Source organism: Aegilops tauschii, chromosome 7 (assembly GCF_002575655.3).
Source record: "Aegilops tauschii subsp. strangulata cultivar AL8/78 chromosome 7, Aet v6.0, whole genome shotgun sequence".
NCBI classification, from domain to species: Eukaryota; Viridiplantae; Streptophyta; class Magnoliopsida; order Poales; family Poaceae; genus Aegilops; species Aegilops tauschii.
The window spans coordinates 206,403,161-206,425,914 of record NC_053041.3 but is presented as its reverse complement, the minus strand read 5'-3'; the positions used below and the strand labels follow the sequence as shown (position 1 = coordinate 206,425,914).

At 42.5% G+C, this 22,754-nt stretch overlaps 1 protein-coding gene across 2 annotated transcripts; it reads left to right on the top strand.

Moving 5' to 3' along the window:
• The first annotated feature begins 1,241 nt into the window (after positions 1 to 1,241).
• Positions 1,242 to 3,863, top strand: LOC109736466 (beta-1,2-xylosyltransferease XAX1). 2 transcript variants are annotated; one of them, XM_020295689.4, is made up of 3 exons: positions 1,242 to 1,781; positions 1,884 to 2,123; positions 2,416 to 3,863. In XM_020295689.4, the coding sequence occupies exons 1-3, from the start codon at positions 1,586 to 1,588 to the stop codon at positions 3,621 to 3,623; spliced, it is 1,644 nt and encodes a 547-aa protein (XP_020151278.1). In that variant the 5' UTR covers positions 1,242 to 1,585; the 3' UTR covers positions 3,624 to 3,863. The 2 variants fall into 2 exon arrangements, with proteins under 2 accessions (XP_020151278.1, XP_020151279.1); XM_020295690.4 differs by having other exon boundaries at positions 1,254 to 1,781; positions 2,419 to 3,863.
• The last annotated feature ends 18,891 nt before the right edge of the window (positions 3,864 to 22,754 follow it).

Sequence of the window (22,754 nt, the reverse complement as noted above, 5' to 3'; positions counted from 1 at the left end):
GACGTATGAGCAGACAGACGGGACGTCACACATAGTCGTCTTGCGAGAGACACCTTTGTGTCTGTGTTGATGAGCAATCAACGCATCACCATCGGAGCTGACCATAGAGTAGAGGGAGATGGGTGGCAGCTTAGAAACACTTGCTGCTGCTTGATCTATTGATTCTTCAGATGAAAAACTTAATTTGGTTATGCATAGACAAAATCGGATGACATACTTGAGTACGTGAAAAAAAGCAATCGGTGAAGTTATTCCCTCCGTCCGGTGTTATAGGGCCGGTGAGGCACGAAGGAGCATCCCTTTTTATTATTGGACAATCAAAAAAAATCCCTATTTAAATGGACATAATTAACTGCACGGCCAATCAATTGACTGGCTAATTAATTATATTAATGGCTCGGTTCAAATTGATTTCAGCGAAAATATCCCAATTTAAATGGACCTAATTAACTACACATTTAGTTAAATATCTAGTTCATTAGTTGCACCGATGGTTTGATTTTCAAATTGATTCGACGCTCGGTTTTTAAACTGTTTTTGTATTAATGATTGTAGAGGTCAAAACGAACAACATAATACTCCCCATTAATAGTAGAGATTTACCCGCAATACCACAAATATAATCTGGGAGATCTAGGGGAGTCAAGGATTTCCAAGCGGACCCCGGCCCACCATTAGTCGCATCACACCTTTCCACAACCCATGTTTCGCAATCGGTCTGGTCCATATCAGTTATACTCCCTCCGTCCGGAAATACTTGTCGAAAAAATGAATACAAATGGATGTATCTAGAACTAAAATATATCTACATACATCCATTCCCGGGACAAGTATTTTCGGACGGAGAGAGTAGTTCACAATCCAAAAATTAGGTAAACTATTGTGCATGCTTAAGTATCTCGGTGTTGCCCATAGGGCTGAGTGTATGTGGTATATGTGATTGTGAGCTGATTGTATTGTGCTAAAAAAAGGTGGAATGTGTCCTAACTGTGCCTAACAGACGGAATCCACACCTTCCCTCCCATGGGCGTCCGAGCTGCCGAGCGACGGGGCAGTATCGAAGCAAGCAACCAATTGGATACCTTCCCACGTCCAAAGGACTGGTTCCACGATTCCACAAGTCCCTGTCCCGGCCGAACCACCATCAAGGAAAAATAATGAAACCAGAACATGACAACCCAATAATCCCCTGCTGTCCACGACGGGATTAGGTGCCAAGTCCAAATAATTGTTCACAGCTTGCAGTTGCGGACGAGTCAAAGCAAGGAATCGGGGAGGAAGGAAGGAAGCCAGCCGCCTCCCCCGTGCCAAACGAACAAAACGAATTATACTACTACTCGTTCCAGGAAGAGTCCAATCATCGCCTACATGTTACTGTCACCCCGGCCTGTATGTGCCACCGATCCAATAAGCTTTTTTAGAAGAGAACACAAAGTCGCGGTTCGGTGGCGGGGGTGGCGATCGGCCGGCCGATATATCGGGGGGCTTGGCCTCGTGGGTGTGCTCGTTTTGTTTGTTCTCTTGCGCTGTCCGGGGAATCGGTCGTGAGTGTGGCCGTGTGGTGTTTTGGGTTGGGTGATCTTCCATGGCGTCCACGGCGTACGCGCGCGGGTCCAAGCCGCCGGCCGGCCCCGGCGAGCGGAGGCAGCCGCGGCTGGCCAAGGAGCTGAGCAGGATCGAGCCTAAGAAGCTCGGGATTGGGCTCGTCGCCGGCTGCTGCCTCGCCCTCCTCACCTACATCTCCTTCGCCCGCCTCTTCGCCATCTACTCGCCGGTCTTCGGTGAGGACCTCCAATCCAGTTCTTCATCTTCACGCAGGAACCACTTCTTGGATGTTTGTTTGGTTTTGCAAGCTTGCTGATTGAAAAAAATTGTCGCTGCAGAGAGCACGTCCATGGTGATGAAGAACGCGCCGCCTGCGTCGACGGCGGTGCCCAGTATGGAGGAGGCCGTGCCGGTCCAGAAGAAGATCGAAGTCGAGGGCGGGGAAGATCTCGCTGGAGGCGCCACGGAGCCGAAAGAGCCCGGCTTTCCAGAAGAAACAAAGATCGAAGAAAAGGAGGAGGAGATCCCAGCGGAGACAAAAAGCACCCAAAAAGAGGAGACCGCCGTAACGAAGCCAGGTGAGTTCTTTTCCATTTCTTTCTGTCTCTACCTCAATCCGGGATCTTCAAATGAAATGAAAACATAGATCTTGCCTTTAGTAGATGATGATTTCCCAAAGAGCTTAGCTTTAATCCCCTCTTCCATGATGTACTACTAATTTAGTTCATTCCCAAATAGTACACTACTTCGTACTTAGTCTTAACTCTGAACTTAGCTTTAATCCCCTCTTCCATGGTATACTAATCTAGTTCATTTTACGAATAGTACTTCGTATACTTAGTCTGAACTTATGATCCGTATTTTGGTCAGAAGATGGTGGCGATAAAACGGAAGAGGCCAAGGCCAAGATCACCTGCGACGAGAACGCCGTGGACGAGGGCTTCCCCTACGCGCGCCCCTCCGTGTGCGAGCTCACCGGCGACGTCCGTGTCAGCCCCAAGGAGAAGACCATGTTCTTCGTCAACCCGTCCGGCGCCGGCCCCTTGGACGACAACGGGGAGAAGAAGATCCGCCCCTACGCCCGCAAGGACACCTTCCTGCTCCCGGGCGTCGTGGAGGTCACCATCAAGTCCGTCGCGTCGCCCGTGTCCGCGCCCGCGTGCGCCCGCCGCCACGACGTCCCCGCGGTGGTCTTCTCCACGGCCGGCTACACCGACAACTTCTTCCACGACAACACGGACGTCATGATCCCGCTCTTCCTCTCCACGGCGCACTTCGCCGGCGAGGTGCAGCTCCTCATCACCAACTACAAGCCGTGGTGGGTGGCCAAGTTCGCGCCGCTGCTCAAGAAGCTGTCCAACTACGAGGTGATCAACTTCGAGAAGGAGGAGGAGGTGCACTGCTTCCCCGGCGGGCAGCTCGGGCTGTACCGCGACCGCGACCTCATCATCGGCCCGCACCCGACCCGCAACCCGCGCAACCTCACCATGGTGGACTACAACCGGTTCCTCCGCCGCGCCTTCGGCCTGCCGCGGGACGCCCCCGCGGTGCTCGGCGAGAAGATGGCCGTCAGGCCCAAGATGCTCATGATCGAGCGCAAGGGCACGCGCAAGCTGCTCAACCTGCGCGCCGTCCAGGCCCTCTGCGAGGAGCTCGGGTTCGAGGTGACCGTGGCGGAGGCCGGCGCGGACGTGCGCGCCTTCGCCGAGACGGTGAACGCCGCCGACGTGCTCCTGGCGGTGCACGGCGCCGGGCTGACCAACCAGATCTTCCTGCCCACGGGCGCCGTGCTGGTGCAGATCGTGCCGTGGGGCAAGATGGACTGGATGGCCACAAACTTCTACGGCCAGCCGGCGCGCGACATGCAGCTCCGGTACGTCGAGTACTACGTGTCCGAGGAGGAGACGACGCTCAAGGACAAGTACTCCCGCGACCACTACGTGTTCAAGAACCCCATGCAGATCCACGCGGGGGGATGGCCGGCGCTCGCGGAGATCGTCATGAAGCAGGATGTCATGGTGAATGTCACCAGATTCAAGCCGTTCCTCCTCAAGGCGCTCGACCAGCTGCAGGATTGATTAATTAGAGCGTTTGTCTGGGTTGTTTCGTTTGGTTGGAGTATAGCTGATGATCGAGTTTCATTTTGTAAGTTCAGTCAAAGTTAATTGATTCCATTTCTGTTGTATACTACAGAAGACGAGTTACTACATTGCTGGCCAGAGCACTCAAGATGTAGTACGTGTACTGAAGAGCATATATACATACGGATGAAACTGTCGCTTTTGTCTCTGAATGAGTAAAGTATTGCAATTGTCTTAGCCTTGTCACGCCGATCAAAGACTGCAATATTTAGTCGAGTGTTGACAGCGAGCTGTCCACTCGTACGTTTCGGACCAAGCACGTTTTGCTCCAATCGGGGTGCCGCAATCTCGAGAGACGACACATAGCCCAACTGGATACCCGGCGAATAAAAAGCAGCTGGATATAAAGTTGTGCAACTAATGCATCAATCAATCAACGGATGATTGCACATCGTTGATACAGTGAGGAAATGGTGACACGCTGCCTAAAAACATTATTTGGGCACATTCTCTTGACGGCAAAGGCTTGAAGATCACGGCTTCTTTCTTCGGGGTGCACGTCAACAAAGGAAGTTGACAGGGTCTCAGGAAAGGGAGGGAGCACGTATCCAATGATTATTATATAGTCTTGCTATAAGTCTTACGCAACTGAGACTTGGTTAAGGCTGAGGTATTACATTGAGATCCATGCAAAATTTTATTTTCAGTTTTTTTTTTCACTTTTGTATGTTATGTCATTTGACTACTGAGATTTGGTTAAATCTCAGTCGACTGAGACTTAGCCACACCCTTTGGTATATGTCCTGGACGTGTCTGCGCTAGCGTTATATATTTTATTCCAAATACATGTCATTTAACATACTAGCATGGTTTTTTAGAATTTTATTTGACCACTAATTTTTGCTACATTATATATCAAACAAAAAATTTGAGAATATACTTTTCGAGACAGATCTAAACATATGATTTACACGTTCTCATCCTAAATATTTGTCACTCGCACAAAAAAAATTCTAAACATTTGAAAACAATATTTACAGCCAAAGTTTTAAATCTTTCACACTTAAGACGTGCCCATAACGAAATGTTTCTGTAGTACTATATGAGCAAAGTAATTGTCTTAGCCTTATTTCGCAGATCAAGGACTGCAGTGTTTTCTGACAGCGAGCTGTCCACTCATATGATTTGGACCAAGCATGTTTTGCTTCAATCGGGGTGCCACAATCTCAAGAGACGACACAATATAGCCAGAGTACGATATTTCACTTTTCCCTCAAAAAAGAAGTACTTACAACAGGATATTTCACCAACAAAAGCAGCCGGATACCCATCGGAAAAAAAGCAGCTGGATTTCAGCAAGCTGTGCAACTAGTATGCATCAATCAACGGGTGATTGCACATCGTTGATACAGTGACGAAACGGTGACACGCTGCCTAGAAACATTATTGCGGCGCCCCCTGCAGATTCTCGTCATGTCCCGTGCACGTCAACAAAGAGAGTTGGCGTGGAGAGCATAATACTAGCACATATCAGATGATCATGTGGACTTTGGTATATGTCCTGGGCATCTCCAGTGATACATATTCCCTCCATATTACAAATACATGTCATTTTGCTTACTAGCATGGTTATCTAGATTTTTTTATTGAACATAATTTATTTTTCTATATTATATTTGAAACATAAAATTATACTATAAATGTACTTTTCGAGACAGATTAAATTTGAAACAATGTTTACAGTCAAAGTTCCAAAATCATATATATTTGTCGTATGGAAGGAGTAACTGAAATCTTCTCTACTTGACCGGCTAAGTAAAGAAACAACATTTGCAGAATATATTCGTGAAATATATTACGTAAAAAAACCACAAAAAGGACACGCACAAATATCTTGAGTTGAAAGTTACCCATGTATATATTCGTGAAATCGTATGACCATTTGCAACCTACATGAAAATGAGCACTCGCGTTTTCACCTGCGTTAGAAATGGGTTCTATTATTTTCTGCACTTTCACATCTGAAAGTTTCTAACAAAAACCAATGTGCATGATTTTTTTAGAATTTTTCCAACCTTGCAAATATGTCATTTTTTAGCTGTACAAATGTGTCGTTACGGAGTGAATTCTTGTATACCCCTGTTCCAAAAAACGCTCAAGTAGGCGCAACCACTAATTCATTGAAGTGCTCACAAGCAATTGATTGTGAGGAGCTTTGTCCAAAAAGACAGAGCTTCAAAAAGTTTGAAGTTGCTCGAGTTTTCCGAGCTCCAGTTTTCTGTTTCTTATGCCGAGCTTCTCCGATACCATCTCGCCATGGAAAATTGCAATCACCTAGAAAATTCGAGCATATGTTTTGTGATATTTTTTTTCTTTATTCCAGAAGTTATTAGCTATATTTGTTGAATTTACTGTTCATGCACGGGAATAGATACATGTTCGTGCAGAACCACGCCCCTCAAATCAATGCACCAAAATAACAAAATAATGTGACATTTATTTTTGCTAATTGCCGCATCATGCCATTGCGGCTCATCACAAGTCATACGTCATGTTGACATTTAGGTGACACTCGCTCGTCCAGACAAGCCTCTATCTGACGTCATGTGTTTCTTGAGTTCAAAACATGGCAAAAGCTCTACCTCACAATCAATTATGGAAATGTTTTAGTAGATCATTCAAATAGAATTGATTTCCAGTAAAGAAATATGGTGGGGAGGAAGAAAAGTGTATTCACCGTAGACGGAGAAATGTCGAAAGAGACATCCCATTTCGCGCATTTAGTGCCCCCAAAGGAAACTGGCGCTCACTGCGACATCTTGTCGGCCGGCCACGAACACGAGCTGGTGGCTCGCTCGGGCCGCCCCAATCATGGGTCTGATCTGTTTTTTTTTGTGTGTGCAGAAAGCACTGTACATAAAATTCTGAAAAAAATGTTAATCATGCACTTGAATTTTTTTAATGTGCATATAAAAATAGTTCTGAAGTATAAAAAATATATACAACTTGTATTAAAAGAATCAGATATCAAAACATGTATATGAAAAATCGTTAACCATGTATTTAATAAAATAAACATGTATAACAAAATGTTCCTGTTGCATACAAAAAAAGTACAACATATATGGATAAAAGTAGACATCAGACAAGTTGTATGGAAAAAAGTAGACATCAAAACATATTGTTTGGAAAATGTTAATCATATATTAGGAAAGTGTTAAACGTGTACAAAACAATATTTATATGTCTGAAAAAAAATTGTCAATGAAAAAAATAGACATCAAAACATGTATTTAAAAAATGTTAATCATCTACTGGAAAAATATTAAACTTGTAAACAAAATGCACTTTATGCATATGAAAAAAGATAGGCATCAAAGTATATATTCTTTAAAATTTTAATTATGTATTGGAAAAAATTAAACAGTTTTTAAAAATATACCTAATGTATACAAAAAATGTATACTTATGTTGAAAAGCCCCGAAGAAAACCGAAAACCATGAGAACGAAAAGTAAATAAGATAAAAAGCCATTAAAACCAAGAAAGAAACAAAAAAACAAAGAAACACGAGAAAAAAATGAAAACAAATTGTAACGAAGAAAAGCCAAAAAATGCGATGAATAAATAAAGAAAAGAAAAGCAAAGAAATCCAACGAAGGAATAAAGAAAATCGAAGAAAGAATCAAAGAAAAAAATGAAAAAGAAAACCGAAGCGAAGCAACCGCGGGCGAGTGAACAATTGAGCTGGGCCAGTACTATAGCGCGCATGAAAATCCTTCAGACGAAGTTCATTCCATCTGGTTGTAAGCGAGATATAGCTCATCAAAGTATCTCTGGTCTGATTATTCTTTTTGGGGCAAGCTTATGAGCTTTATTAAGGCGCATCACAGTTACAGAACGAACAAAAAATCACCGGAAGACATAGTTATTTCTAGCAATATGCTGCTCGGCCCAATCACTGCTGTTCGGCTCAGAGATACACTGGGTCACACGAACCTAATTGCCTGGATCAGTGTTGTGTCTTGTGTGGCCGCATCCGGATCTGTCCGGAAGAACGGGAAATGCGTGCGACGTGGGTTTTGCTTTGGACATCGATACGCTCTGTCCATGATGTCGACGACTTGATGAAGATGATGGCCATCTTTTTCTCAAATGCAAGTTTGCAAGGGCCTGCTGGCGTGCGGCAATCCTAGAAGAGCAGCGTCTCAAACTTGTAGCATGTTCCTCAGCTCAAGAAGTAATGGACTGCATCTTCCAGTTTGGGGACCAATTGGCCATGCAAGTAACCACCCTGTTATGGTGTATCTGGACGGCAAGAAATAAATTCAATGCTGGTGAAAGTGCCCCCACGGCTGATGCGGTTGCAGCTAATTGCAGCCTACATATCCTTCAGTTTACTGAACACCTGAAGGATGGGAACCAAACCAAAACAAACAGGAGGTGCAGGTGGTCACCGCCACCATCAGATTTCATTAAGATTAATTTTGATGGTGCTTACTCAGGCAACACACGAGAGGGAGGATGGGGTTTCTGTGCAAGAACTGAGGAAGGTTCAGTCTGGGATGCAGGCATAGGCCGACTGACTCATCTTTCTGACGCTCTCCAAGCTGAAGCTGTTGCTTGTTTGCAGGCGATTCAATTTGCCCGAGATGCTGGAATGAGCCGGGTCATCTTTGAAACTGATTCTACAAATTTAAAGGATGCCCTATGTAGCAATGTATACGATCTCTCACAGCACGGTACTATCTTTAGGAAGGCCAAGTATATGCTGTCTACTAGTTTTATTGAGTACAAAGTTGTATCTTGTGTCCGCGAATGTAATAGTGTTGCTCATAAATTAGCGGGTCAGGGTGCGTCTATGGAACCTGGTGCTCATATGTTGTGGTATGGTACGGTTCCAGACTTTGTAATCTCTGATGTAGCCAGCGAGTATGTTGTGCTAGGTGGTTAATGGAATCTATGTTTCCCCGATAAAAAAAAAGTGGAAGATATCTGGCAGCATCGCATGGCGGCTGGCTCACTCGAAGTGTCGTACTCACAGCTGGGTGCCACAAACCAGTGGCATGACAACTGTAGCAATCGCAAACTGTAGTAGTAGTACGTCACAAACACGTAGCGTAGCGATCCGTCTGGAGTTCGTGTTTTTCCACTGAAAAAGCGGTTCAGATAAGTCGAGACACGCAGTGCGCGCTCTCTCTCGCCCATGCCCAAGCGTTTGCGTTCCACCCGAGGAGGCTAGGCCCAAGACAAGCGTACTGCGTCCCTTGGCTCGCGCGGCGGTGCGCTGACACGAACAACGTCATGGCGGTGTCATTTTCCTTGGCAAGTGCATCACGTGTCCCGCGCTCGGACAAGCGGCACAGCCTCTCGCGGGTTCCTCCATCGGTGCGAGACAACTGGGAGACCCGACGAACCATCCACCATTAACTACTGCTACCACGCCGGAGAGAATCTGCAGCATGCCAGCATAGAAATAAAGAATCTGCTAATTTTTGGTTTCCACCGGAAAAAAATGTCTGCTCCTTTTGAGTGCATTCCCTCACCGGCATTTTGCCGTGTACAACTTCAGGCTCATTAGGTTTTTTTTTTAAGGATTCTAGTCGGATTTTCGCTTTAAGATTTTCTTATGACATTCGTTCCACGGGAATGGAGATACTAGATGTCCATATTAGCCAATTCCCAATGTACCCCTAAAGAAAACTATTTCCCAATCATTTTTTGCATTAGATTTTTTTTAGACAAATTTTTAGTATCAGATAAGACCTATGAGCATTTACGGCCGGACTTTGCAAATCCGGTCTATTGAGTATTATGATTATTAGAAAGTATAGAATAGACTAGGATTTGTTTCTACCTTGTCGTATACTCTAAGTTGATCATTGTATTCATATATATATGCACATGAGGCTCAAGCAATAAACATCAACTAATTCACCAATTCATCTCTATCCCTTCTAACATGGTATCAACCTAACCGATCTAAAGTTTTTTCGCCTAACCGCCGTCGCCGCTTCCGCTCCGCGCCGCCCCCGGGGTGGTCGATCTCCATGATCGCCACCAGGGCCCCCGCCACTCGTACATAGGGTTCGACCGTCGGTTGTGTTGACCGGTTGCCCTAGAGAGTCTTTTTCCCGATCCTTTCATCCGAATTTTTCTCTCTCTCGCCGGTCGCTTTGATCGGTGTTACTTTTTTATTTCCCGATTTCAGATCGGTTCGCCCGTCACTATCGACACCCACGTGCCTCTACTCCGACACCGGTGCGAACATGGCCTCGTCCCCGACCCGGAGGCATCGCGCGATGCGGCAACCCATCCCGACCATTGTTCGTGCGTCTGCATGCCCGTCGCTCCGCGCCGACAGTCGTCGCTCTCATCCGATCAGGATCCCGCATCACCTCACCTCCACCCCGCTCGGCTGCATCTGTCCGTCGGCCCTGGCTCCGCGCCGCACATGTTACGTGGACCAGATGAGTTGTGATGTGCAGCTTGCGCCCATCTCGGGCGTGGGCCGCCTGCACGCGCCGACTGTTTGCACGTCCCTCGCGCGTAGCCTCGGTTGCTCGGCCACCTCATCACTAACCAGCGACCCCTACCTTGCGAGTGGCCAGATTGATCACATGGTCGCTGCTCCGCTCCATCCGCGCCATGCGACCGACCTAGTTAGTCGCTTGCCGCGCCTCCGCGGGTCATGTAAAGATCGTCCCCGAGTAGAGCGCGCCCCTCCACCGATCGAGCATCGGGGTACCGCTGCGTCGCCCCGACGGGCAGAAGCGCCGCCGCCTCGCGGATTACCCCGCAGTTGCACCGACTCGCGCGTCGCCGCTGTGTCGCCTCTTCGGGCTGTAGCGCCGCGACACATGGTCCCCGCCGCCGCTTGTGGCCATTCCCATGGTTGCACCATCCCGTGCACCACCGCTACGCCGCCCCTTCAGGCCGTAGTGCCGCAGCACGCGGTCCACGCCGCCGCTCCGAGGTCTTCCCGACATCGCCCCGACCCGCCTGTTGCCGTTGCGTCGTCCCTTCGAGCTCGTCGCCGCGGCCCGCGGTCCACTCCACCGTCCCCGCGCGTTGATTTCCCGTGCTATGCGCCATGCCACCGTCCTTGGCGTGGGAACTCCACCGTCCGCGCCGGTCTTCGTCACGTTATCGGGTTCCTCGCCTACTTCGAGCACCACCGCTGCGCTCCTAATCTCGCCGCCGCCGCTCTTCTTTGGCCGCCGCCGCTGCTACTGATACGTCCATTTTGCATCATGTTTTCCTAATGTTATTTATAGTGTTTTTATGCATTATAACACTTTGTGGAGTAATTCTAATGCCTTTTCTCTCATAATATGCAAGGTTTATACAAAGAGGGAGAACCGGCAGCTGGAATTCTGGACCCAAAAAAACTACGTCAGAGATACCTATTCTACACATCTCCAAATGAGCTGAAATTTTACGGAGAATTATTTTGGAATATATAAAAAATACTGGAGAAAAGAAATACTGGAGGAGGCCACCTAGGTGCCCACTAGGCACCAGGGCGCGCCAGCCCGCCTAGGCGCGCCCTGGTGGGTAGTGGGCTCCCTGGCCCACCTATGGTGGCCATCTTCTGGTACATAAGATCTTTTGACCTAGAAAAAACAAAGAGGGGACTTTCGGGACGGAGCGCCGCCGTCTCGAGGTGGAACTTGGGCAGGAGCACTTTTGCCCTCCGGCGGAGCAATTCTGCCGGGGAACTTCCCTCCGGGAGGGGGAAATCAAAGTCATCGTCATCACCAAGAACCCTCTCATCTTTGGGAGGCCAATCTTCATCAACATCTTCAACATCACCATCTCATCTCAAACCCTAGTTCATCTTTTGTGTTCAATCTTTGTATCAAAACCTCAGATTGGTACCTGTGGGTGACTAGTAGTGTTGATTACATCTTGTAGTCGATGCTAGATGGTTTATTTGGTGGAAGATTATTTGTTCAGATCCATTATGATATTTAATATCCCTCTGATCTTGAGCATGAATATTATTTGTGAGTAGTTGCCCTTGTTCTTGAGGCCACGGGAGAAGTCATGTTGCAAGTAATCATGTGAATTTGATATTCGTTCGATATTTTGATGATATGTATGTTGTGATTCCCTTAGTGGTGTTATGCGAATGTCGACTACATGACACTTCACCATCTTTTGGCCTAAGGGAATGCATGGTGGAGTAGTTATTAGATGATGGGTTGCTAGAGTGACAGAAGCTTAAACCCTAGTTTATGCGTTATTTCGCAAGGGGCTGATTTGGATCCATATGTTTAATGCTATGGTTAGATTTTATCTTAATTCTTCTTTCATAGTTGTGGATGCTTGCGATGGGGTTAATCATAAGTGGGAGGCTTGTTCAAGTAAGAATGACACCCAAGCACCGGTCCACCCACATATCAAATTATCAAAGTAGCCAACGTGAATCAAACCAACATGATTAAAGTGACTAGATGAAATTCCCGTGTGTCCTCAAGAACGCTTTGCTTATTATAATAGATCGTTCTGGCCTGTCCTTTGCTACAAAAAGGATTGGGCTACCTTGTGGCACTTTTTTTTACCGTTACTTGCTTGTTGCAAATTATATTGCTATCAAACTACTTGTTACCGACAATTTCAGTGCTTGCAAAAATTACCTTGCTAAAAACCGCTTATCATTTCCTTCTGCTCCTCGTTGGGTTCGATACTCTTACTTATCGAAAGGACTACGATTGATCCCCTATATTGTTGGTCATCAAGACTCTTTTCTGGCGCCGTTGCCAGGAGGCTGGCGCTCTTGGTAAGGAAAAATTTATACTACGTGCTGAAATTTACTATTACTTGCTACTATGGAAAACAATCATTTGAGGGGTTTGTTTAGGGTATCTTCACCTCGACCGGAAGCACAAAGAGTTGCCCCTCAACCTACTGCACCTACTGAAAACCTTGGTTATGAAATTCCTTTGAGTATGATAGACAAACAACTAGCTAATCCTTATGTAGGAGATGGAACACTACATCCTGATATGCACTTAATCTATTTGGATGAAGTTTGTGGATTATTTAAGCTTGCAGGTTTACCCGGAGATGAAGTTAAGAAGAAGGTTTTCCCTTTATCTTTGGGGGGAAAAGTATTGACATGGTATAGGCCATGTGATGATATTGGAGCTTGGAATTGGAATCGATTGAGATTGGAATTTCACCAAAAAAATATCCTATGCATCTAGTCCATCGTGATCGGAATTATATATATATTTTTTGCCTCGTGAAGGAGAAAGTATCGCTCTAGGTTGGGGGAGGCTTAAATCAATGTTATATTCATGCCCCAATCATGAGCTCTCAAGATAAATTATTATACAAAATTTTTATGCTCGACTTTCTCGTAATGATCAATCCATACTCGATACTTCTTGTGCTGGTTCTTTTATGAAGAAGACTATTGAATTCAGGTGAGATATTTTGGAAGGAATTAAACGAAACTCTGAAGATTGGGAACTCGACGAAGGTAAAGAGTCAGGTCTTAAGCTTGAGTTTGATTGTGTTAAATCTTTTATGAATACCGATGTTTTTCACAAGTTTAGCACTAAATATGGACTTGACTCTGAGATAGTAGTCTCTTTTTGTGAATCATTTGCTACTCATGTTGATCTCCCTAAAGAGAAGTGGTTTAAATATCATCCCCCTATTAAAGAGAAGATTGAGGTGCCAGTTACAGTTAAAGATGAAACTATCCTTTACAATGTTGATCCAGTTGTGCCTACTGCTTATATTGAAAAACCACCTTTCCCTGTTAGGATAAAGGAACATGCTAAGGTTTCAACCGTGGTTAAAAAAATTAATATTAAAGCACCCAAACCCTCTGAACAAATTAAAGTAGAACCTAGTATTGCTATGGTTAAAGGTCTCTTGGTCGATAATATTGATTGACATGTTATTTATTTCTATGATGAAGCTGCTAGAACTGCCAAACCCGATACTAAAGATAAGAACAAGCCTGTTTTTGGCATGCCTGTTGTCTCTGTTAAAATAGGAGATCATTGCTATCATGGTCTATGTGATTTGGGTGGTAGTGTGAGTGCTATTCATTTTACCTTATACCAAGAAATTAGGAATGATATAGCACCAGCTGAAATACAGGATATTGGTGTTACTATTAAACTTGCTAATAGAGATACTATCTCACCACTTGGGATTGTTAGAGATGTTGAAGTCTTGTGTGGGAAAATAAAATACCCTACTGATTTTCTAGTTCTTGGTTCCCCACAAGATGACTTTTGTCCCATAATATTTGGTAGACCTTTCTTGAACACTGTTAATGCTAAGATAGATTGCCATAAAGAAATGGTAAGTGTTAATTTTGGTGATGTGTCTCATGAGTTTAATTTATCTAAGTTTCGTAAACAACATCATAGTAAAGAATTACCCAGTAAGTATGAAATAATTGGTCTTGCTTCTATTGCCGTACCTCCTACTGATCCACTAGAACAATATTAGCTAGACCATGAAAATTATATGCACTTGCGTGAGAGAAATGAAATAGATAGAATATTCTTTGAATAACGGCCTATCCTTAAACACAATTTGCCTATTGAAACTCTAGGAGGTCCTCCTCCCCCTAAAGGTGATCCTGTGTTTGAATTAAAGCAATTGATTGACACTTTGAAGTATGTTAGGACCGACAATATATCGACCAGAGGGGGGTTAATAGGAGATTCAAAAATTATTTTGAATGTTTTGAACTGATCCCAGACACAGCAGCGGAAATAAGGTACGGTACAACAGACCCAAGTCAATCTTCATCTTCAGAAGCATATTCTTCGATGAAAGAAGTGATAACATTATGAGCTTGGGAAATCATGGGTTTAACTACGATAAGAGTAACACAACATGCAAACAAATGCAAAAGAATAAGGAACACCATGATACGATTGGTGTGAGATATGCAATGAAATGAGATATGATAGATAACTCAAGTGAATGACAATAGAGACATATGAGAAGGTAAAACTACACTAAATGATAATGATCAAATAAACTATCGACACAGAGCATGAATGTAAACTACTGAAGGAATTGCAGTAAGGTAGATTTAACCAGTGGTGCTCGATGGCGACAGAGAGATTTGGTAGACAAGTTCACCCTTCTGCCAAAGGGCTACGTCTGGTTGGAGGGGCTGTGACTTAACACGGAAGATAAACTCTCTTCACCCTATTCTCCTTCAACTAGAAGCTGATCAGACTTCAGTTGATTTCACTCGTGGTAGATCCTTGTCGGCGATCTCCAAACCTTCGACCTTCGCGATCCACAATCACTCTTGGTTGCTGAAGATCTAGCTCGGTGAATACAACAACTCTTCAACACTCGAGCGAAAACCTATCTGTCTAGAGAGTGTGCAGCTCTCAAGAGTGCTACTTCTTGATCTTTCATTGGTGTTTCCCTTGAAGAGGAAAAGGGTGATGCAACAAAGTAGAGATAAGTATTTCCCTCTGTTGAGAACCAAGGTATCAATCCAGTAGGAGGAACAAGCAAGTCTCCAATAGATGCACCTACACAAACAATCAAACACTTGCACCCAACGTGATAAAGGGATTGTTAATCCCTTCACGGTTACTTGCAAGGATGAGATCTAATAAAGATAGATATAAACGATAACTAAAAGGTAAAATAAACTAAATATAAATAAATTGCAGCAAGGTATTTTTAGGTTTTTGGTTTTATAGATCTGAAAATATATGATGGAAAATAGACCCGGGGCTATAGGTTTCACTAGAGGCTTCTCTCTTGAAAGAAAACATATGGTGGGTGAACAAATTACTTGCACATTGAGGTGCACCATCACCCTTATTATGTGAGCACAAATCAGGCCATTGATCTCAAAGTAGTGCCAGCTTGATACGTCCATTTTGCATCATGTTTCGTTGCTATTATTTATAATATTTTATCCATAATAATGCTTTTTGGTGTAATTCTAATGCCTTTTCTCTCATAATTTACAAGGAACACACCAAGAGGGAGAATTCTGGCAGTTGGAAATCCGGACCTGGAAAAGCTACGTCATGTCACCTATTTTGCACAACTCCAAATGAGCTGAAACTTTACGGAGAATTTTTATGAATTAGTTGAGGAATATTGGAGCCAATAAACACCAGAGGGGGGCCACCAGGTGGGCACAACCCACCTGGGCGCGCCAGGCACGCCCTGGTGGGTTGTGGCCTCCTCGGCCCACCTCTGGTGCCCATCATTTGGTATATAAGTCATTTTGACCTACAAAAAATAAGGAGGAGGCTTTCGGGATGAAGCGCCGCCATCTCGAGGTAGAACTTGGGCAGGAGCACTTTTGCCCTCCGGCGGAGCGATTCCGTCGGTGGAACTTCCCTCCCGGAGGGGGAAATCATCGTCATCATCATCACCAACAACTCTCCCATCTTGGGGAGGGAAATCTCCATCAACATCTTCACCAGCACCATCTCATCTCAAACCCTAGTTCATCTCTTGTATTCAATCTTGTTACCGGAACTATAGATTGTTGCTAGGGGGTGACTAGTAGTGTTGATTACATCTTGTAGTTGGTTACTATATGGTTTATTTGGTGGAAGATTATATGTTCAGATCCATTATGCATATTAATACCCCTCTGATATTGAGCATGTTTATTGTTTGTGAGTAGTTACCTTTGTTCTTGAGGTCACGGGATAAATCATGTTGCAAGTAATTATGTGAATTTGATATGTGTTCGATATTTTGATGGTATGTATGTTGTGATTCCCTTAGTGTTGTCATGTGAACGTCAACTACATGACACTTCACCATATTTGGGACTAAGGGAATGCATTGTGGAGTATTAAATAGATGGTGGGTTGCGAGAGTGACAAAAACTTAAACCCCAGTTTATGCACTATTCCGTAAGGGACCGATTGGATCCTAGAGTTTAATGCTATGGTTAGAATTTATTCTTAATACTTTTCTCGTAGTTACAGATGCTTGCGGGAGGGTTAATCATAAGTAGGAGGTTTGTTCAAGTAAGAACAACACCTAAGCACCGGTCCACCCACATATCAAATTATCAAAGTAGCGAACACAAATCAAACCAACATGATGAAAGTGACTAGATGAAATTCCCGTGTACCCTCAAGAACGCTTTGCTTATCATAAGAGACCGTTTTGGCCTGTCCTTTGCCTCAAAAGGATTGGGCTACCTTGCTGCATACTTTTTACTATTATCGTTACTTGCTCGTTACAAATTATATTGCTATCAAACTACTCGCTACTTACAATTTCAGCACTTGCAGACAATACCTTACTGAAAACTACTTGTCATTTCCTTCTTCTCCTCATTGGGTTTGACACTCTTACTTATCAAAAAGAGCTACAATTGATCCCCTATACTTGTGGGTCATCAAGGCTATTTTCTGGCGCTGTTGCCGGGGAGCAAAGCACCTTTGATAAGTGGAATTTGGTAAGGAAACATTTATATAGTGTGCTGAAATTTATTGTCACTTGTTACTATGGAAAACAATCCTTTAAGGGGTTTGTTCGAGGTATCTTCACCTCGTCCGGAACCACAATTAGCTACCCCTCAACCTACAGCACCTACTGAAAATATTGAATAAGAAATTCCTTCGGGTATGATAGAACAACTGCTAGCTAATCCTTATGCAGGAGATGGAACCGAACATCCTGATATGCACTTAATATATGTGGAACAAATTTGTGGATTGTTTAAGCTTGCAGGTTTACCCGGAGATGAGGTGATGAGAAAGGTTTTCCCTTTATATTTGAAGGGAAAAAGCATTGACATGGCATAGGCTATGCGATGATATTGGATCATGGAATTGGAATCGTTTGAAATTGGAATTCCACCAAAAAATTTATCCTATGCATCTAGTTCATCGTGATCGGAATTATATATATAATTTTTGGCCTTGTGAAGGAGAAAGTATCGCTCTAGCTTGGGGGAGGCTTAAGTCAATGTTATATTCATGCCCCAATCATGAGCTCTCAAGAGAAATTATTATCCAGAATTTTTATGCTCGGCTTTCTCGTAATGATCAAACCATGCTTGATACTTCTTGTGCTGGTTCTTTTATGAAGAAAACTATTGAATTCCGGTGTGATATTTTGGAAAGAATTAAACGCAACTCTGAAGATTGGGAACTCGACGAAGGTAAAGTGTCAGGTATAAAGCTTAAGTATGATTGTGTTAAATCTTTTATGGATACCGATGCTTTTCAAAAGTTTAGCACTAAATATGGACTTGACTCTGAGATAGTAGCCTCCTTTTGTGAATCATTTGCTACTCATGTTGAACTCCCTAAAGAGAAGTGGCTTAAATATCACCCACCTATTAAAGAAGAAATTAAAGAACCAGTACCAGTTAAAGAAGAAACTATACTTTATAATGTTGATCCAGTTGTTCCTACTGCTTATATTGAGAAACCTCCTTTTCCTGGTAGGGTAAAGGAACATGCTAAAGTTTCAACTGTGGTTAACAAAAGCTCTATTAGAACACCTAAACCAGATGAACAAATTAGAGTTGAACCTAATATTGCTATGGTTAAAGATCTCTTAGAAGAAGATGTGGATGGGCATGTTATCTACTTCTATGCAGAAGCTGCTAGAATTGCCAAACCCGAAAAAAGGGATAAAAATAGACTAGTTGTTGGCCTGCCGGTCATTTCAGTTAAAATAGGAGATCACTATTATCATGGTTTGTGTGACATGGGTGCTAGTGTGAGTGCTATCCCTTACAAGTTATATCAAGAAATTCTGGAAGACATAGCACCTACAGAGTTAGAAGACATAGATGTTACTATTAAACTTGCTAATAGAGACACCATATCACCTTGTGGGATTATTAGAGATGTCGAAGTCTTGTGTGGGAAAATAAAATATCCTACTGATTTTCTTGTTCTTGGTACCCCGCAAGATGTCTTCTGTCCCATTATTTTTGGTAGACCTTTCTTGAACACAATTAATGCTAAGATAGATTGCCAGAAACAAACTGTGGGTGTTAGCTTTGGTGATGAATCTCATGAGTTTAATTTTTCCAAGTTTAGTAGAAACCATCATGAAAAAGAATTCCTAGTAAGGATGAATTAATTGGTCTTGCTTCTATTGCTGTGCCACCTACTGATCCTTTAGAACAATATTTGCTAGACCATGAAAATGCTTTACATATGCATGAAAGAAATGAAATAGATAATATTTTCTTTGAACAACGTCCTGTACTTAAGCACAATTTGCCTATTGAAACTCTAGGAGGTCCTCCTCCACCTAAGGGTGATCCTATGTTTGAAATAAAACAATTGTCAGACACTTTGAAATATGCTTATCTTGATGAAAAGAAATATATCATGTTATTATCAGTGCTAACCTTTCAGAACATGAAGAAGAAAGATTATTGAAAGTTCTAAGGAAGCACCGAGCTGCTATTGGATATACTCTTGATGATTTAAAGGGCATTAGTCCCACTCTATGTCAGCAGAAAATTAATATGGAACCCGATGCTATACCAGTTGTTGATCATCAACGTCGACTAAATCCGAAGATGAAAGAGGTGGTAGGAACGGGAAATATTAAAACTTCTGGAAGCAGGTATAATCTATCCTATAGCTGATAGTAGATGGGTAAGTCCTCTTCATTGTGTCCCTAAGAAAGGAGGTATTACTGTTGTTCCTAATAATAAGAATGAACTTATTCCACAAAGAATTGTTACAGGCTATAGAATGGTAATTGATTTCAGAAAATTAAATAAAGCTACTAGAAAAGATCATTACCCTTTGCCTTTTATTGATCAAATGCTTGAAAGATTATCTAAGCACACACACTTTTGCTTCCTTGATGGATATTCTGTTTTTTCACAAATACCTGTATCACAACCTGATCAAGAAAAGACCACTTTTACTTGTCCTTTTGGAACCTATGCTTATAGACGTATGCCTTTTGGTTTATGTAATGCACCCTCTACCTTTCAAAGATGCATGATGGCTATATTATCTGACTTTTGTGAAAATATTGTTGAGGTTTTCATGGATGATTTCTCTGTTTATGGGAAGTCTTTTTATGATTGTTTAAGCAATCTTGATCGAGTTTTGCAGAGATATGAACAAACAAATCTTGTTTTGAATTGGGAGAAGTGCCACTTTATGGTTAATGAAGGCATTGTCTTGGGTCATAAAATTTCTGAAAAAGGTATTGAAGTGGACCAAGCTAAAGTTGATGCAATTGAGAAAATGCCATGTCCCAAGGACATCAAAGGTATTCGTAGTTTGCTAGGTCCTTCTGGTTTCTATAGGAGGTTTATTAAAGACTTTTCTAAAATTTCTAGGCCTCTTACTAATCTTTTGCAAAAGGATATTCCTTTTGTTTTTGATGATGATTGTCTGGAAGCCTTTGAAACACTCAAGAAAGCCTTAATTTCTGCACCTATTGTTCAACCACCTGATTGGAACTTGTCTTTTGAAATTATGTGTGATGCTAGTGATTATGCTGTTGGTGTTGTTCTAGGACAAAGAGTTGATAGGAAATTGAATGCTATTCATTATGCTAGTAAAATTCTAGACAGTGCTCAAAGAAATTATGCTACTACAGAAAAAGAATTCTTAGCAGTGGTGTTTGCTTGTGATAAGTTTAGACCTTATATTGTGGATTCTAAAGTAACTGTTCACACAGACCATGCTGCTATTAAATATCTTATGGAAAAGAAAGATGCTAAACCTAGACTTATTCGTTGGGTTCTCTTGTTACAAGAATTTGATTTGCACATTATTGATAGAAAGGGAGCAGAGAACCCCGTAGCTGATAATTTGTCTAAGCTTGAAAATTTGCTTGATGACCCACTACCTATTGATGATAGTTTTCCTGATGAGCAGTTAGCTGCAATAAATGTTTCTAAAGTACTCCTTGGTATGCTAACTATGCTAATTACATTGTTGCTAAATATTAACCACCTAGCTTTACATACCAACAAAAGAAAAAAAAATTCTTCTATGATTTAAGACATTACTTTTGGGATGACCCACATCTTTATAAATAAGGAGTAGATGGTATTATTAGACGTTGTGTACCTGAGCATGAACAGGGACAAATCCTACGGAAATGTCACTCCGAAGCTTATGGAGGGCATCATGCTAGAGATAGAACTGCTCACAAGGTATTGCAATCTGGATTTTATTGTCCTACTCTCTTCAAGGATGCCCGTAAGTTTGTCTCATCTTGTGATGAATTTCAAAGAATAGGTAATATCGGTAAGCGTCAAGAAATGCCTATGAATTATTCACTTGCTTTTGAACCATTTGATGTTTGGGGATTTGATTACATGGGACCTTTTCCTTCCTCTAATGGGTATACACATATTTTGGTTGCTGTTGATTATGTTACTAAATGGGTAGAAGCTATTCCAACCAATAGTGCTGATCACAACACCTCTATTAAAATGCTTAAGGAAGTTATTTTCCCAAGGTTTGGAGTCCCTAGATATTTAATGATTGATGGTGGTTCACACTTTATTCATGGTGCTTTCCGTAAAATGCTTGCCAAGTATGATGTTAACCATAGAATTGCATCACCTTATCATCCTCAATCTAGTGGTCAAGTTGAGCTTAGCAATAGAGAAATAAAATTAATTTTGCAAAAGAATGTCAATAGGTCCATGAAGAATTGGTCTAAGAAATTAGATGATGCACTTTGGGCTTATAGAACAGCATATAAAAATCCTATGGGTATGTCTCCTTCTAAAATGGTTTATGGAAAAGCTTGTCATTTGCCTCTTGAGTTAGAACATAAAGCATATTGTGCAGTTAAAGAACTCAACTATGACTTCAAACTTGCTGGTGAAAAGAGGTTATTTGATATAAGCTCATTAGATGAATGGAGAACCCAAGCATATGAAAATGCAAAGTTATTTAAAGAAAAAGTTAAAAGATGGCATGACAAAAGAATCCAAAAACGTGAGTTTAAAGTCAGAGAGTATGTTCTTTTGTACAACTCTCATTTCATATTCTTTGCAGGCAAACTCCTCTCAAAATGGGAAGGCCCCTATGTCATTGAGGAGGTTTGCCGATCTAGAGCCATCAAAATAAATAATTTCGAAGGCACTAACCTGAAAGTTGTCAACGAGCAACAAATAAAGCATTATATCTGAGGTACGCCTATTAATGTTGAAAGCCATATTGTCCAAACTTTGACACCGGAAGAGCACATAAAAGAGTCCTTCCAAAACACTCCAGAATCATCAAAATAAGGAGGTACGTAGTGCGGTAAGTAAACAGACTCAGAAAAATCTGCAAAAATATTTTTTGTCAGTTTTGGAATAATTGTGAATTTTAGAAATAAAGAAACTGCGAGGAAGCGTCCCCTGGTGGGCACAAGACACTAGGGCATGCCAGGCTTGCCTGGCGCGCCCAGGTGGGTTGTTCCCACCTGGGACACCTCCCGTACTCCGTTTTTCTTCCGTATGCTTGTCCTCCAAAATAAAAATTCTATGTATACTTCCTGAACCTGTTAACCACCGTATCACGGAGAAAATCCTGTGTTCTCTTTTCTTGCTATTTTTGGTCAGATTTAACAAGCTAAGCATCATGTCTTCCTGCTCCTCTAACCACATGGAAGAAGATCGAGACGAAGCGGGAGGAGCCTACGGACACCACCAAAGGGGAACTGAGTATCGGGTATGGGCATTCCCCTTGGCTTCCGCCAAGCTTGGGGGAGGTACCCCAGTATCGTATCACCCCACTATCTTTTGCTTTTACTTATCTCAGTTCAATCTTTTGCCTAGAAGAAATAAAGTTTAGTTCAACCCTTTCCTTCTTTGAGAGTTTGCTTAGTGATCTATCATTGTTATCGTGTGCAAGTTATATAATAAAGTTTAGTGTGAGTTTTTTCTTTCTTTGCTTTCATGTTGCAAATAAAGAAAAAGAGAAATAAGAAAGAAAGAAAGAAAAAGAGAAAGGAAATAAATAAAACAAAGGAAATAAATTAATATGATTATATACAAATCCTATGGTAGGTGATAGCACCACATAAGGAAAAGTATAAGTAAGAAAATTTTATTAGAGATTGACAAACATAGCATTAGTCAATGATGCAACTCATGAAAGAATCAATAAGGGAAGGGAAGATTCACATATAAATATACCATCCTAGA